Source organism: Rhinopithecus roxellana, chromosome 8, assembly GCF_007565055.1.
Source record: "Rhinopithecus roxellana isolate Shanxi Qingling chromosome 8, ASM756505v1, whole genome shotgun sequence".
Classification (NCBI taxonomy): domain Eukaryota; kingdom Metazoa; phylum Chordata; class Mammalia; order Primates; family Cercopithecidae; genus Rhinopithecus; species Rhinopithecus roxellana.
The window spans coordinates 41,046,537-41,063,319 of NC_044556.1; the positions used below are offsets into that span (position 1 = coordinate 41,046,537).

Below are 16,783 nucleotides of genomic sequence, written 5' to 3' on the forward strand. Positions count from 1 at the left end.
AGTGAGCCATGATCAAGCCACTGCATTCCAGTCTGGGTGACAGAGCAAGACCTTGTCTCAAAAAAAAAAAAAAAGAAAAGAGAAGAAAAGAAAAGAAAATGGGAGCCGGGCGCGATGGCTCACTCCTGTAATTCCAGCACTTTGGGAGGCTGAGGCAGGTGGATCACAAGGTCAGGAGTTCAAGATCAGCCTGGCCAACATGGTGAAGCCCTATCTCTACTAAAAATACAAAAATTAGCCGGGCATGGTGGCGGGCGCCTGTAATCCCAGCTACTCAGGAGGCTGAGGCAGAGAACTGCTTGAACCTAGGAGGGAGAGGTTGCAGTGAGCCAAGATGGCACCACTGCACTCCAGCCTGGGCGACAGAGCGAGACTCCGTCCCCCCACAAAAAAAAAAAAGAGAGGCCGGGCGCGGTGGCTCAAGCCTGTAATCCCAGCACTTTGGGAGGCCGAGACGGGCGGATCACGAGGTCAGGAGATCGAGACCATCCTGGCTAACACAGTGAAACCCCGTCTCTACTAAAAATACAAAAACTAGCCGGGCGAGGTGGCGGGCGCCTGTAGTCCCAGCTACTCGGGAGGCTGAGGCAGGAGAATGGCGTAAACCCGGGAGGCGGAGCTTGCAGTGAGCTGAGATCCGGCCACTGCACTCCAGTCCGGGCGACAGAGCGAGACTCCGCCTCAAAAAAAAAAAAAAAAAAAAAAAAAAAGAGAAAAGAAAATAGGAAAATCCTATTATGCATGGGAGAGGAGGTTCAGCTGACTAGGACAGATAGAGAAGGCCTCCTGAGAAAAGCAGGAAGATGGGGGAGATGACCTCTCTAAGGGCCAGTCTGCTTGGTAAGGCAGCCTGGGTGGCAGCCTCCTGTGTCTCCCTCCCTCAGGGTTCTGAGAATAGGGCTAAGGAGGGGCAAGTGTTAGGTGTGCACCCCCATCCCTTGGTACTGAATGTTCAGACAGTGATAACAGGTGCTCAGAAGTGCTCAGAGGAAAGAAGGGATACAATTCCTGGCCGGGCGTGGTGGCTCACGCCTATAATCCCAGCAGTTTGGGAGGCCAAGGTGGGGGCGGATCACCTGACATTAGGAGTTTGAGACCAGCCTGGTCAAGATGGCGAAACCCCATCTCTACTAAAAGTACAAGAATTAGCCAGGCGTGGTGGTACATGCCTGTAATCCCAGTTACTCAGGAGGCTGAGGCAGGAGAATAGCTTGAACCCAGGAGGCGGAGGTTGCCGTGAGCCGAGATCACGCCACTGCACTCCAGCCTGGCAACAGAGCGAGACTCTGTCTCAAAAAAAAGAAGAGATACAACTCACAAGCACACAGTCTGGATCATCCACCCCACTCCTATCTCCCAACCTCCACAAGAACCCTGGACTCTCCACTGGGTCACCTTTCCTGCCCTGCAGCCTGGCTTGTGTGTGTGTATGTACTCAACAACTCAACAGGGTCCTTTGTTCCCCAGGCATGAGGCCAGAAGCCTGGCTTGTGCAAGAAAGACAGAAAAAAGAGAGAGAGAGAGAAAGAGAGAGAGAGACAGAGAGAGAGAGTCAGAGGTCACCCACATTCCAGGGTTTAACAGGAATTATTTTTAGAATTATTTGCTATTTGTTTGGAATGATTTTATTTCAGCAAGTCTAGACCTAGAAGTGACTTCAAGTGACCTATGATGTGTCAGAATAAATCTCCTCCAGTGCCTGGCACATCCCAGGAGCTCAATAGGAAGTGGTTGGCTGAATGAATGAATGAACGAATGAAAATTCATGAAGACCATAATCTGGCTAAAGTCAAACACAAGGGGAGAACAACCAGGGCCAGGAAACTAAAACTGATTGAACACCTAAGATAGCCAGGCACTGTGTTAGGACCTTGGCTTATTTAATTTTTTGAGACAGAGTCTCCCTCTGTCACCCAGGCTGGAGTGCAATGGCACAATCTTGACTGCAACCTCTGCTTCCTGGTTCAAGTGACTCTCATGCCTCAGCCTCCCAAGTAGCTGGGATTACAGGTGTGCACCACCACGCCCAGCTAATTTTTGTATTTTTAGTAGAGACAGGGTTTTGCCATGTTGCCCAGGCTGGTCTCAAACTCGTGGCCTCAAGTGATTCACCCACCTTGGCCTCCCAAAGTGTTAGGATTACAGGAATGAGCCATCACACCCTGCCAGACCTTGGCTTATTATTTCAATTTTAGAGATAAGGAAACTGAGGCTCAGCAATAAATGACTGCCCAAAGTGGCAGAATAAGCAGCATGTTTATCTCTGGAGACCTGCTCTTTCCTCCTGACACCATAAAGTTGTAAAAATGCAGTTACGGCCGGGCGTGGTGGCTCACGCCTGTAATCCCAGCACTTTGGGAGGCCGAGGCGGGCAGATCATGAGGTCAGGAGATCGAGACCATCCTGGCAAACACGGTGAAACCCCGTCTCTACTAAAAATACAAAAAATTAGCCTGGCGTGGTGGTGGGCACCTCTAGTCCCAGCTTCTAGGGAGACTGAGGCAGGAGAATGGCGTGAACTCGGGAGGCAGCGGAGCTTGCAGTGAGCGGAAATCGCGCCACTGAACTCCAGCCTGGGCGACAGAGCGAGACTCTGTCTCAAAAAAAAAATGCAGTTACACTCAACATACCCCTATTGAGCTTCTGTTCTGGGCAGGGCTGCATGCTAGGTTCTGCACTGCTAGGGCTGGGGACCATGATGAAGATGAGAGACATAGTGCTGTTCTCCAAAGTCCCGAAGGGGACAAATATGCCACCGCTACACCTTTCTGGTCATAAGGCAGAGAGTGAGGAGTGTTGTTTAAGTAAGACCTTCTGCTTTCATTGCCGTAATTCTGGATTAGGCAGGCGGGGAAAAGGAGAGCCTGTAGACAGAAATCTAGCTTCTCAGTTGGGGGTGGGGGTCTCCCGAACAAAGGAGGCCACCAGCCTCCGGGAGACAGCGAAGGACTCGTAAAAAACGCTCTGAGCATCCAGCTCCTCAGGGTGCCTACTCTGGGCCTCCTCTGCACCTGGGCACTCTCCCACATGATCTGCAGCACACACTCTCATATGTACACCATGCCACACACCTAACTGCATTCACACACATATCCTTCGCCCTCCAGGTGCCAGGCTCACATCTGCTGTGAAGGAAATTTGTCTGGAGTCCCAATGGGACCCTGAGGGTGGACATTAACTTACCCAGAAGACTGATTCATTCTTGTTGGTGGATCAGAGACGAAGCGGGTCCAGTAGAGACTCTGCCTCGCCCGCCCCACCTTTCAGTCAGCCCCTTCCCCATTCAGCAGCTGGCCCCCTCCCCACTCATACATATTTGTTTCTGCCCTTTGTTTTCCTCCCTGGCCAAATCCCCAAGGCTTCTTTGGTGATTAACCCCCTGCTTTAATTAGCTTAGTGGGGAAGAAAGCAGAGGCAGGGCAAGTTCAGGGTGGGAGTCTGGGGGGAATCTCATTTCAGTGGGGACAGGAAGGTTCAGCCCAGCTGGTGGCCCCACAAAAATGCCTAGCACACAATAAGTCCTATGCAACTGTTTGCTATTTCTATTAATGTGAAAGAGAGTCACCTGGTCCACAAAGCAAAAACTTTCTCCCAAAGAGACCCCATGGTCCCCAGTACCACAGTCTCTGCAATCCAGGTTCCTGGGACAGAAGGAGGGGACAAGAGGCAGAAACAGACCACTCTCCAGGACCCTGTCTCTCCAATTCTTCCTCTTTCATTCTTGCTTGGTGGCAGTAGCATCAAATCCCACAATAAGGTTTACTGTTGATCTTATGTTAAATCCCCAGTCCAGGGGGCAAACTTCCCCAACTCCAGGGCCCTCCCGGCTTCCTCAGTCAAGGTTCTCCTTCCCTGGATCTTCTGCCTAGCAAAGGAAAGAAAGCCCTGCAGTGTGCCAACTCCGCTCCCCCCCGCCCCCACAAACTCACCCCTTCTGAGATCCTCAGCTCAGGTTCCAGCACTCCCATTAGTGTGCAAACTCACTCTTTCCAAGAAACAGTTTAGGGAACTGGGCTAAACAGCTCAGCCCTCAAGGCCCCACATTGCTAAGTCTGTGAAGTCAATTCATCTGTTCCCTTGCCTCTCAGCAGGACTTTACCTTACAAACTAGTTCAGATTTTTGTTTTTCAAGTCACTCCAGAGAAGGACACCTTACCACTGTGGCTCACCCACCCACTGTTATAAAACTCTTTATGGAAGTTCTTCTTAAAGTCTGACCTCGAGCCCTCAAGCTGCAGTGTCATCCCTTCTTCCCTTGGGAAAGATCCAGACACAAAAAGGGTGATATAAAATAAATGCAGAAAATATGGGGTAAAGGGAGAAGAAAAAATTGCATTACACTCCACCTTCCTGAAACTCTAAAAGTGCCTAATTCTCCAAGCCTTACAAACTTCATTCTCACCGAATTTCCGGAGTCAAACGGGAGTGAATGGTTGTGTGTGTGTGTGTGTGTAGGCGGGGGGGGGGGCGGGGGCGGGGGGGGGGGCGCCAGAGTCTCACTGGAATGCAGTGGCAGGATCTAGGCTCACTGCAACCTCCGCCTCCCGCGTTCAAGCAATTCTCTTGTCTCAGCCTCCTGAGTAGCTGGGACTACAGGCACCTGCCACCATGCTCGTCTAGTTTTTGTATTTTTAGTAGAGACGGGGTTTCACCTTATTGGTCAGGCTGGTCTCGAACTCCTGACCTCAGGTGATCCACCTGCCTCTGCCTCCCAAGGTGCTGGGATTACAGGCGTGAGCCACCGCGCCCGGCCGTGAATAGGTTTTCAATGGGACGAGGAGTGGAGGAAACACAGTGGAAATTACGATGAGTGCTAAAGAACAGATCACCCCAAGCTGTATTCACAGCCCAGGCCTGAAGGAAGTCTGGGTTCCCAGTCCATCCTGGTCTCTCCTCCCTCCTTCTGTCACACCCAAAGCTCAAGGCCCTCACCCCAAACGGTTAAGTCACCCCAGGCCTTTAAGACTTTCCTGCCTCCCCACTCTCCGTCCGACTCCCACTTCTATTCCTCCACTCCCTCAACCTCCGCACCTCATCACTCCACCGCCCTCCCGACCCCCTCCACCGAGCAGAAGGACGTGAACTAACTCACCTCCCAGTCGGTGCCTCTGAGCTCTCCGAGACGGGGGGGGGGGGGGGGGGGGGGGGCGGACGAGAGGAGATGGCTTGCTGCTTAGGGATGAGGGGACCCCATCCTTTGCCAGGGGGTTCCAGCCCCAGCCTGGCACCCCTTCCTGGCCCCCACAATGCGCAGAGCCCAGCTCTCCCCCCATCGCTGCTGCGGGCTTTGTCTTCTCGGCCGAGAACCTCTGCCCGCGGCCGGGCTCCGGGATCGACTCTGGGAGAGCGGGAGGGGGAAGCGGAGAGGGAGCGCGGCAGGGAGGTGGGAGAGGGGAGCGGGAGAGAAAGCCGCAGTGAGCGAGCGGGGACGGCTCCCCGCCCCCCGCCTCATTTCCATAAAAAAGCGGGCCCCCAGGACCGGCCGGCGCTGGGAAGGAGCGGGTCCTGGGAGGGGGCGCGCGGCGTTAGCCAGCTTCAAACCCGCTCCGTTTCCGCATACTACCCCTTCTCCCCGCACCCTCCCCTTACAAAATTAGGGACCTCGACTTCCATCCCACCCCTAGCCTGCCCGGGAGCTGCGAGGAAAGACCGAAGGGCACTATCCTCGGGTCAAGGAATTTGTCCCCGCGCCCCCAAGGGCGGGAAACTACAACTCCCGGCATGCCCCGGGCGCCCCCGGCGCGCCCCCCTCCCGTCAGTTCCATGCTGCTCCATCCAGTTCATTTAAAACAAAAGAGTTTGAGCGCTGGAAGGGGCTGGGCTCTATTGGGGGCCACTGAGCGCCGCTCCCGGACTGGGGCTCGGTGCGGGAGCCTAACGGGGGCGCCTGGACGGCGGGGGCTAGAGACTCCCAGGTCCGAGGCGGGAGGGGTGGGGGCAGAGATCCTGCAGCCCCCCGCCCCCCGTCAACCCCGGAGAGGAGAGGAGATCTGCTTTCTTGGTTTTGCTTCTCTTTCCCCCCACCCCCACCCCGGGGGCTGGGGCGAGGGGAGTCGGGTTACAGGGTGTTTGGGGAGGGGGGCTTAGGGGGAGGGTCTATCTTTCTATCTCGCTTTCTTCCCCCCTCCCCAGTTCTTTGTTCCCCCCTCCCCACACACCCCCTCCTCTCCTCTCCCCTCCCCTCCTCTCTCCTCTTTTCCCTTCCACCACCTCTCTCTCTCTCTCTCCCTCTCTCTCTCCCCCAGCTTTTGTTTCGCCATGCCTAGTCTAGTGGTATCTGGAATAATGGAAAGAAATGGGGGCTTTGGAGAACTAGGATGTTTCGGGGGAAGCGCTAAGGACCGAGGGCTGCTGGAAGACGAGCGCGCCCTTCAGCTGGCTCTCGATCAACTCTGCCTCCTGGGTTTGGGGGAGCCCCCCGCCCCCACGGCGGGCGAGGACGGGGGAGGTGGGGGGGGCGGCGCCCCCGCGCAGCCGGCCGCCCCCCCGCAGCCGGCCCCGCCGCCGCCGCCCGCGGCGCCCCCGGCCGCCCCGACGGCGGCCCCCGCGGCGCAGACGCCCCAGCCCCCCACCGCCCCCAAAGGGGCGAGCGACGCCAAGCTCTGCGCTCTCTACAAAGAGGCCGAGCTGCGCCTGAAGGGCAGCAGCAACACCACGGAGTGTGTTCCCGTGCCCACCTCCGAGCACGTGGCCGAGATCGTGGGCAGGCAAGGTAAGCGGGGCGCCGGGACCACTGAGAGGGACTGTAGTGGGGTCACCCCGTCCCTAGCGCGGAAAGTTCATTTCTTCCCTTCTTGCCCGCCTCCGGCTCTGTCCCTTCCCCACAAAGAGAGACCCGCCCCCTACCCTGATTTCCAAGTGCCACAAAGTTCCCAGCTATCCCTAGTCGGGACGGTTCTCCAGATCTTTCCTCTCCCAGAGCTCTGCCCTTAGACAAAGAAATATCCTCGCACTGGAAGAGGGAAAGGGGAGGGGATCGGTCTCCCAATCCAGGGAGGCTGTCCGGAGGGGGTGTCCACTCCTAACCAGAAAAACTGACGGAATGTGCAAAGAGTTACTCAGAAGCCTGTACTCTGATATCTGCTCCTACGTTGGGGAGGGGGCACCCCTGGGGCCCCCAGCCGCCTGGAGTTAGAGACTTTGGGGGAGACCTGGCCCTCGAAGCCAGACTGAGTATCTGTCTCTTTGTTGGGCTGAGTGTAGGAATGGAAGGGGGTGTGGCCCAAGGGAGGGTCCCAGCCTGGGGAAGAGGCGGTGAGGGGGGCTGCTGAGAGGAGGGGGTCCTGTGGTCACCCACACACCAAAGTTGGACTGTCTCCGGGGTTTTGGAAGGGGTGTCTCCAAGGAAGTGCTACGTCCTGGCTTGGACCTCTCCTCTTCCCTCTCTGGCTTTTGTTCTGGGCTGGCCACGGCCTTGGGCCAGAGGCCTAGAGAGGGGTCTCTGGTAGTGAAAGAGTAGGACAGGGCAGGAGGGGGAATGCTGGAGGGTAAGAAACCTTCACCTGGAAATTTGGTGGAGGGCGTGTGTCTGGGTCTGTTGGGAGGGGGTGCAGAATTAATCCAGCATAGTATGTCTGGTACCACACCCTCTGCTGCTCCAGCATCCCTGGGTGGGTGGGTGGGGGTGTTGGTGAAGGTCCAAATTGAGCAGACGGGATCTTGGGGACCCTTCCCTCTCCTGGCTTCTCCAAGGAGAGTGGGGGGGGGGTGGGATTTGGAAATTGCAAAGAGCCTGGGCTGGGGAGGTGTGGGGTGGGGGAGGAGTGGGGGAGGAGCTGTCCCACAGTGGGGAACAATAGAGGAGCTGCATTCCGGCTGGGAGTGCGGGAGGAGGCCGGCTTCTGGCGGAGGAAAAGGAGAGGCGGGCCAGGGGGGCCCCTACTCCACATCCCACCTCATCCACTGGGAGTGCTGGGGGTTAGGGGGATTTCACCGAGAGATCCAGAATGGAGGAGGGGAAGATGCCACTCCCCTACACAGCCCTCATTCCCCTGGGGCACTCCATCTCTTGAGATTTCTGATTTAGAAAGTTGGATTTCCTCTTGTCAGAAACTGGGGATCCAAGCCCTGGAATTGGGTGGGGACGGACATTGCTACCTTTTCTTGGGTGTGGGGGTGGTCTTGGGAGGCCCCGGAATTTAATGGAGTCATTCTTTCCTCTTCTGCCTCCGCATCAGATGGGCTTGTCCCTCATAAAAGTAAGGGGATTTTTTATTCACAAAAGATAAGCCTACCCCTCAGTCAGGTATATGGAAGTCCTCCCTCTTGTCTAACCTCCCTCTTCCTGCTGCAGTGTTAGTGCTCCTCTGTTTGACCTCTAGGAAGGTGAAGCCCAGTAGGTCTTCCCTTCAAGAGATGCTTCTTCGAGGTTGCAGAACCCAGGAAGAGACCCACCACCAGTTTTGCACATCCAGGCCTCTAGCGTTTCTTCTTACTAGGATGTCTTGGCCTGTCCTCCTCACCCCAACCCCAACTGCTAAAGATACTTAGCTCTCATTTAAGTTTTTGGACCCAAAACTTAGAGCCAGAAACCAGGTGCCCATCAAACGATTATGTGAGCAGAAATGGTAGGAGAGGGGAGTTCACTGTTTTGCGACCCTCCATACCTCGAAAATAGAACAATCCTTTACTGACATTAAAGCAGCAAGGATGTGGGCTGGACAACAGGTAGGACTTCTTAACTGCCAAGAGGTCTGAAGACAAGAGGGAACAAGCAAATTCTCCTTAAGGTCTTTTAAAAGTGAGGGGAGGGGGCAGAGTGTGGTAGCTCACACCTGTAATCCCAGCACTTTAGAGGCCGAGGCAGGTGGATCACCTGAGGTCAGGAGTTCAAGACCAGCCTGGCCAACATGGTGAAACCCCCATCTCTACTAAAAATACAAAAAATTATCCAGGTGTGGTGGCAGGTGCCTGTAATCCCAGCTACTCAGGAGGCTGAGGCAGGAGAATCGCTTGAACCCAGGAGGCGGAGGTTGCAGTGAGCCAAGACCATGTCACTGCACTCCAGCTTGTGTGACAGAGCAAGACTCTGTCTCAAAAAAAAAAAAAAAAAAAAAAAGTGAGGGGAGGGGCCCCAACCTACTCTCTCTCCCCCACCCCCCAATCTGCCAGCATTGAAGCAGCAGCCATCTGGAGTGGAGGAAGGAGGAAAAAATGAGCTCACCTCAGGTCTCAGGTTGGAGGGTTGGGGCAGAGGCAGAAAAGTAGGACCACTTGGTTTCGGTTGCAGAGAAAAAGGTAATAGTGAATTGTGCTCAAAAAAGGGTGTGAGTGAATCTCTATGTGAATGGGGTTGAAAGTCGTGGGTGTGGGTGTGTATAGGAATGTGCTGTTTGTGTGCTGGGGAGGATGGGGATGGACAGTGGGATGTATGAAAGGCTGAAACACAGGGACTTGATGTGTGTATGAAAGAGGTGTATAAAAGTATACATTAGATTGGCCCCATAAATATTATTTAGATAAAGGCACATCTCTTAGGTACATGTGTGCGAACTCACACACGTGACGTGTGCTTCCCAAAAGGGCATGAGTCTTGGAAGCTCTGTGTGAAGCTAGGAGCAGGAAAGAGGAAGGTAGGTAAGGAGGAGAGGGACTTGTTCAGACCCCAGGTCAGCAGCTTTTAGAAACAGTAGCCCTTACTTTTCTCTCTAGCCTTCTCCCTCTTTGTCTCTCTTTGTCTCATTTTTCTTCTTTCTCTTCCTGCCTTTCCCTAACCTCCCAGCTTTAACTCACTCCTACTTCAAAGCAGGAGTGTGGATCCACAATACCTCTCCCTCACCCTACTCAGCCCCAGCCCAGCTCAGTTCTCTTGCCCCCAGGGTACAGGGGGACAAGAGTGACACGGGGTTGGGCACTGTTCCCTCACACAGAAGTTTCTTTATTTCCATACTCCTCCTTTCCTCCTTGAAATTATGATTCTCAGACCCTTCCCAGTCCCCCACACCCTACTCGCTGCTGCAAACTCACTATGAATTTGAGGCCCACTGAGAGAAACTACTGAGTGGAAGGCATGTGAGGCAGTCATAGAGCAGATAGACTTCAGTGGTCCCTGGGTAGTTTGGAGGACACTTTTAATGATCAAGGGTCACATGAGTAGATTGTGAGGTTACTTGAGCACATTGGGGTTCTGTGGAAACATCAGGGTCAGTGACAGATGTGGGGTGTGATTAAGTGATTTGGAAGTTTGTGAGTAGCCAGGCATCAGTAGAGAAATTGAAGGAAGAGCAAATGTTGGGGGAAAGGAGTGTAGTTTATGAATGGATTTGAGTTACCACCTTGTCTGGGAGGGTCAGTGATTATTTGGGGGTTTTGAGGAGTGAATGAATTTGGAGGGCCCTGAATGGAACTCAGGGAAAGTTAGTACATTTTGAAATCTGTGGCTGATAGAGACATTAGGTACATCTGAGATCTGATAAATGGGTTCTTCAAGTCAGGGTGGACTGTGTGTGCAGCAGTGGGCATTTCAAAGGGTAGACTGAAGGGTTCCTGGGAGGCTAGGTATTTGGGTGAGGATCAGGAATTTATTGGTCCCAGCACAAACCTTGCTGTGTGCAATTCTTTGTCTCTCTCCTTCCCCGCCCTATCCCAGGCTGCAAGATTAAGGCCTTGAGGGCCAAGACCAACACCTACATCAAGACTCCGGTGAGAGGCGAGGAGCCAGTGTTCATGGTGACAGGGCGGCGGGAGGACGTGGCCACCGCCCGGCGGGAAATCATCTCAGCAGCGGAGCACTTCTCCATGATCCGTGCCTCCCGCAACAAGTCAGGCGCCGCCTTTGGCGTAGCTCCTGCGCTGCCTGGCCAGGTGACCATCCGTGTGCGGGTGCCCTACCGCGTGGTGGGGCTGGTGGTGGGCCCCAAAGGGGCAACCATCAAGCGCATCCAGCAGCAAACCAACACATACATTATCACACCAAGCCGTGACCGCGACCCCGTGTTCGAGATCACGGGTGCCCCAGGCAACGTGGAGCGTGCGCGCGAGGAGATCGAGACGCACATCGCGGTGCGCACTGGCAAGATCCTTGAGTACAACAATGAAAACGACTTCCTGGCGGGGAGCCCCGACGCCGCACTCGATAGCCGCTACTCCGACGCTTGGCGGGTGCACCCGCCCGGCTGCAAGCCCCTCTCCACCTTCCGGCAGAACAGCCTGGGCTGCATCGGCGAGTGCGGAGTGGACTCTGGCTTTGAGGCCCCACGCCTGGGTGAGCAGGGCGGGGACTTTGGCTACGGCGGGTACCTCTTTCCAGGCTATGGCGTGGGCAAGCAGGATGTGTACTACGGCGTGGCGGAGACTAGCCCCCCGCTGTGGGCGGGCCAGGAGAACGCCACGCCCACCTCCGTGCTCTTCTCCTCTGCCTCCTCCTCCTCCTCCTCTTCCGCCAAGGCCCGCGCTGGGCCCCCGGGCGCACACCGCTCCCCTGCGACTTCCGCGGGACCGGAGCTGGCCGGACTCCCTAGGCGGCCCCCTGGAGAGCCGCTCCAGGGCTTCTCTAAACTTGGTGGAGGCGGCCTGCGGAGCCCCAGCGGCGGGCGGGATTGCATGGTCTGCTTTGAGAGCGAAGTGACTGCCGCCCTTGTGCCCTGCGGACACAACCTGTTCTGCATGGAGTGTGCAGTACGCATCTGCGAGAGGACGGACCCAGAGTGTCCCGTCTGCCACATCACAGCCACGCAAGCCATCCGAATATTCTCCTAAGTCCCGTGCCCCATGCCTCCGGGGCCCACTCCACGGGGCCCACCCTCGACCTGTTTTCCACTAAGGCCTTTTGGAAAGCGGTGATTTGAGGGGCAAGGTGCTTAGAGATACTCGCTCGCTGGGGAAGGGGGGAGGGAGGCAGTGGTGGCTGGAGGGTGGGCCACTTTCAGAGCCTCTGGTCACCCTGTCCTGGAAAGATTGGGAGGGGGCCAGACTGAAAATTTTACTAGAGTTACAACTCTGATACCTCAACACACCCTTAAATCTGGAAGCAGCTAAGAGAAACTTTTGTTTTGCCAGAGGAGAGGTGGCCGCCAAGGCATTCTGACGCCCTCTGCCCACCTCCCCCGCTGTGTGTCACTCCACCCCTTCTTGCGAGGAGGGGGTGGATAAAAGGGAGAGGGAGAATTACCACCTGTATCTAGAGGTGCTCTTTCCAATCCCTAAGCCCTCTGGTCCTGACCTCCGACCTCCTAGCATGACCCTTTACCCCCCACCCCACCCCCATATCCTGTTTGTGAAACTGTCATCAGTTTCCAGCGGTGTAAGGGACTTGGAGCCCTATCAGAAGTTGCGTAGATCTTCTAGGGGTTGGGGGAGAGAAGCATGTCAATCGTTTCTATGGCTGAAAGGCTCAGAAGCCATCTGTCCCCACAAAGCTGGGCTAGAGGAATCTGGAGAGGAGTGCTCCTGTCTGCCCCCGCCCCTCCCCCTTCACTCTCTTCCCTTCCTTTGGGATCTCCCCTTTCCTCAACTCTTTCCTTTCTCTCCAGCTCTTTGCTTTGCTTTCTTTTGGTGGCTGTCACTCCCAGCTCTGTTCCTTGTCTTTGTCTTTCTTCTCTTCCCCTTGCCCCTGCCCCTTCCAGCCCAGCTTTGGGGACACCATCCTCCTGGGGAGAAGTAGGGGGAGGAATATTTGATTGGTCCCTCCATTCCTCTTCAGGCATCTAGAGGCCCTCTCCCCAACTCCTCCAAAGAAACATCTCAAATTCTTAATGGAATGTATCCCCATTCTCAGTGAAAATGTGAGGAGGGGACTAATACTGGGGTAAAGGGTCAAACCCCTACCTTCATCACCTATGGGCATTATATTTAGGGAGTAGTTCTTGGACTGGGTATTCTGGTTGTGGAAGTGGGGGCGCCAGAGTAGTGTGTCTGCTATTTAAAGGAGCAGGAAAGGGCATGAGGCAGGAGGAGAGACTGGTGGAGGAAAGAGCTGCTCTTCCCATGCAGTGCCCAACTCCCTGCACCCCTCTCAACCTGACCTGAACCTTTATTGAATCCTTATTAGCTTGAATCCTTATTAGCTTGAATCCTCCATGCAAATCATGGAGTCTGTGTCCCACCCGATGTGGTTGAGGAGAAGCCAGGTCTTCAGAGAGGGGTCAGCCTGGGGCAAAGCAGGATTGGGGGGCAGCAGGGCCTATTCTGAGAATCACATATTGTTACAGGCCTTGCACCCCCTTTGCTGCTTCCCTCCTGCTCATTTGGGGCTGCCACCAGCTCTCCACCCTTCTGGTTCCGCTGGCCGGGCCAAGAGAGGATGGAGGGATGGGAGTCCCAGGAGATCCTTGTAAATAATGGGGTGGGACTGTTCTGAGTGATCGTCCGAGCACTTAAAGCTCCAGAGTCCCATTCTTCCTGGATGGAGCAGGTGGAGGTGCAGAGGGGATTTCCTCCTCTCCTTCCTCCTGTCGAGAATTAACACCTCTCCACAGCCTTCCCCTCCAGAACACCAGCCAGGGAGGGGAGGGGAAGGAGGTCACAGCCAAGAAAACTGCCCTGTGACGACTTCCCTCCTTCCCACCTATGTGAGCCATCCTGAGATGTCTGTACAATAGAAACCAAACCAAATGGGCACCCTCGGTTGCCGGGGGCAGGTGGGGAGGGGGGTGGGAAGAAGGGATGTCTGTCTGTCGATCCCCCTCCCCCTCTCCACTCTTTACCCACAAAGGCAGAAGACTGTTACACTAGGGGGCTCAGCAAATTCAATCCCACCCTTACCAACTGAGCCAAACCTAGAAACAAACACGAAACACGCATAGTGAGACAAAATAGAGGAGAGAAAGAGAGCATGAGAGGGAGCGAGACAGGCGACCAACACAGAGGAGAGAAAACAAAAATAGCAAAAAAAAAAAAAAAAAAAAAAGCAGTTCTTTATAATTTAATATTCTATTTTAATAAAGGCGTTTATTACCATATAAATGTAGCAAAGAACCTGGGCTAATATGAAAAAAAAAGACTTTTTATTAGGTAATTTATTATATGAAAAGGATATTTTATTTTATGATAAAGTGATCCTTAAAAAAATAAAAAAACTTTAGAAGGTTTAGAATATATGTAGGGAGAGAAGAAGAAAAAATACATTTGTATTCAGAGTTAAATCTTAAAAAAAAAAAAAGTGTTTTTAATATATGTTTGGGTTTACGTTGCTTTTTTCCCCCACTTTTTTTTGGGGAGGAATGTCATTTGCTTTTCTTGGGGGAGCATCCCGGGATGAATGGTGGAGAGAGGAGCTGGGGGAACCCGGTCCCTCCTGGGGCCCTTCCTGTAGATTGGATTTCACTCCATGAACTCCTCCTCCCCTCTCCCCCTCCCCCTCAGGGGAGCCGGCAGAGCCAAACAAAGAAAGGGATTAACAAGAAAGGAAGAAGCTGTAGGACTAAGGACTGAGGATCCTGGGGTGTCCCCCACCACTTTCCCCTGCCCTGTTCCAGGGCAAGTGAGGAGGGGAAATCCAGAATTGAGGCCTAGCAGGCCTATAGGAACCCTCAGAGATGTGTGAGATTTAAGAGATCTAGATTTTTTTTTTTAACCAAAAACGAGAAAGAGAAGAAAAAGAGAAACCGAGGGGTTTAAAAGAAAAGAATACTACAAAATAATAATTATTAATAATAATAATTCAAATTTATTTCATATAATCCTAGAGAGAGAAAGAAACAATTACTAGTTACTTAGTAGACAATATTCAGATAGCTTAAAGTTTAGTAGCATTGAGGGCCCCTGGGTCCAGTAGAATGTATACAAGTCGTAAGGAAAAGATAAATAGAGGAGGGAAGTGGCTGAGTCCACCCTGAGTTACCCCATCTTCAGATATCAGGGTTGGAGCAGGTTGCTAGCTGAAGATTGGGAGCTTCCAGTCTGCTGGGGTTGATTCTGAGAATCCTTGGATTTTTAAATTGTAGGACAAAGAAATGAGGGGTTCGTTTCCCAGGGTCTTGGAAAGGATGCACACTGATCATCTCAATAAGACAGGGGCTGGGCTGAGGGCAGCAGAGGAGGCCAAGCACATTCACCTGCACCCCTAGTACCTGGGCAGCCCATACTCCAATGTGGTATGTCCTCCCCTGGGGCTCCCAGCTCAAACCCTCCCATGCCTGCTTCCCCCAGGCCTAACTGAGGAAGTCCTTCTTGAAGTGTGACCTCGGTCCACTTCTCTACAGATTGATTTAAGAGCCTGGGAAGTCATTCCACAAACAGACACACATGCACACACGCTTCTCACCTTCAGAGCTTCAAGAACACTGAGGGGATCAGTCCCCTACCCCTGTTCCCATCCACTTAGCTTTGACCTCCATGGCAGCAGTGGCGGTAACAATCTCAATAATTGTTCTTTAAAGCTGACTGGTTCTTCACCTACTTGCAAAGTGCTTTCTTGTCTCATAAAAGTTAGATTCCAAGAAGGACTTCCCATGGAGTGGAGTGGAGACACTGTCCTTGAAGGCCTGGGAGAAAGGCATCCCCATGGGCACAGAGGCAAGGGAAAGGCACAGGGACTTTGAGTGACCCCAACCCTAACCCTCTGCTCCAGTTCACCTCCATCTATAAGTGTTCAGGTAGTGGTCATCCACTGTGCCCTGGCCTGGGAACACACTGCCCTCCCCACACAAAACTGGGGGGCTTGGCTTTTGCATGTGAGAAATCAACATTTTTAAAGCACTTGCCTTCTACCAACCCCAGCTTGCAATCACTGGGCCTTCCCCTCCTATCCAAGGGGGTGGAGAGGCCCCTTGGCTCTCCTTTAGGCAGGAGGAGCCTGCTTCATTCATTACACCAATGACTGCCATGTCCCTCCCTGGCCCTAGACCCCAAACACATCTCCCTCTCCCCAATTTACTCTTCTTGCCCCACCTAGGGACAGATTCCCCCTGCTCTTTTTGTCCTAGAAACCCCGCTAGTTTGGGATGGTAGCGTCTGGGGTGGGGAGGGCTTCCCCTTCCCCACTCGAGGGTGCGGGTGGGGAAGGGGGGGGTGGGTGGAGACAGCCCTGGGGCAGGGAGGATGGTCTCTCCACTGTAGAAAGTAGAGTAGGATTGTGGTCAGACTTAATTTGAGGCATCTAGTGAAGACACATACAAATCCACCAAGGAAAAAGATTTCAAAAGCAAAATAAAAGCGGGAAATAAAACAGACCCAAGAATAGTCAAGTCAAAGTGATGTTGCACAAAATGCAGAGAAACCAAGAAGGGGGAGGGTTAATGTATTAAATGTGCTATTAAGAACTTAATTTTATTAAAAGTACTATTACTTAAGGCTCTGTCTTTGTTCTCAGCATATGAGTCTGTGCCATCTTGGGGTGAGTGGGAGGATCTGGGTGGGGATTGCAGCTTGGGGTTTCCTCTAGTGTGGCTTTGGGCTCCCTACACACCTGTGAGTAGTGGATGTCTCCAGAGTTCCTTGCCACCCTTAAGTTCCCCCTCTTAGCTCTCCATAGCTCTGCTTGAGTCTTCAAGCTCTTAATCCCCTGCCTTTTCTCTCCATTTACTCCCTTCTCTTCTTTGGAGGTGCAGTCAGGCCTTGTTCCACCCTGACCTGAAGAACAGGGGAAGGTGACTGGGTGCAGTGGCTCATGCCTGTAATCCCAGAACTCTGGGAGGCCGAGGTGGATGGATCACTTAAGGCCAGGAGTTCAGGACCAGCCTGAGCAACATAGCGAGACCCTGTCTCTACCAAAAACACAAAAAATTAGCTGGGCATGGTAACGCGTGCCTATAGTCCCAGCTACTCGGAGGCTGAGGCAGGAGAATCACTTGAATCCAGGAGGCGGAAGTTGCAGTGAGCTGAGATCACGCCACTGCACTCCAGC

At 53.7% G+C, this 16,783-nt stretch overlaps 1 protein-coding gene across 1 annotated transcript; it reads left to right on the forward strand.

The window, feature by feature from the left end:
* Positions 1-5,791: 5,791 nt before the first annotated feature.
* Positions 5,792-16,229, forward strand: MEX3A (mex-3 RNA binding family member A). Its single transcript, XM_030935600.1, has 2 exons — positions 5,792-6,712; positions 10,589-16,229. Exons 1-2 carry the CDS (start codon positions 6,259-6,261, stop codon positions 11,695-11,697), a joined length of 1,563 nt encoding a protein of 520 aa, XP_030791460.1. The 5' UTR covers positions 5,792-6,258; the 3' UTR covers positions 11,698-16,229.
* The last annotated feature ends 554 nt before the right edge of the window (positions 16,230-16,783 follow it).

What these genes read in the sequence shown, in the direction of transcription:
- MEX3A (XM_030935600.1), top strand. Translation starts at nt 6,259, where the DNA reads ATGCCTAGTCTAGTGGTATCTGGAATAATGGAAAGAAATGGGGGCTTT. An exon ending in CGAGATCGTGGGCAGGCAAG is followed by an intron (nt 6,713 to 10,588) that starts GTAAGCGGGGCG and finishes GCCCTATCCCAG; the next exon opens with GCTGCAAGATTAAGGCCTTG.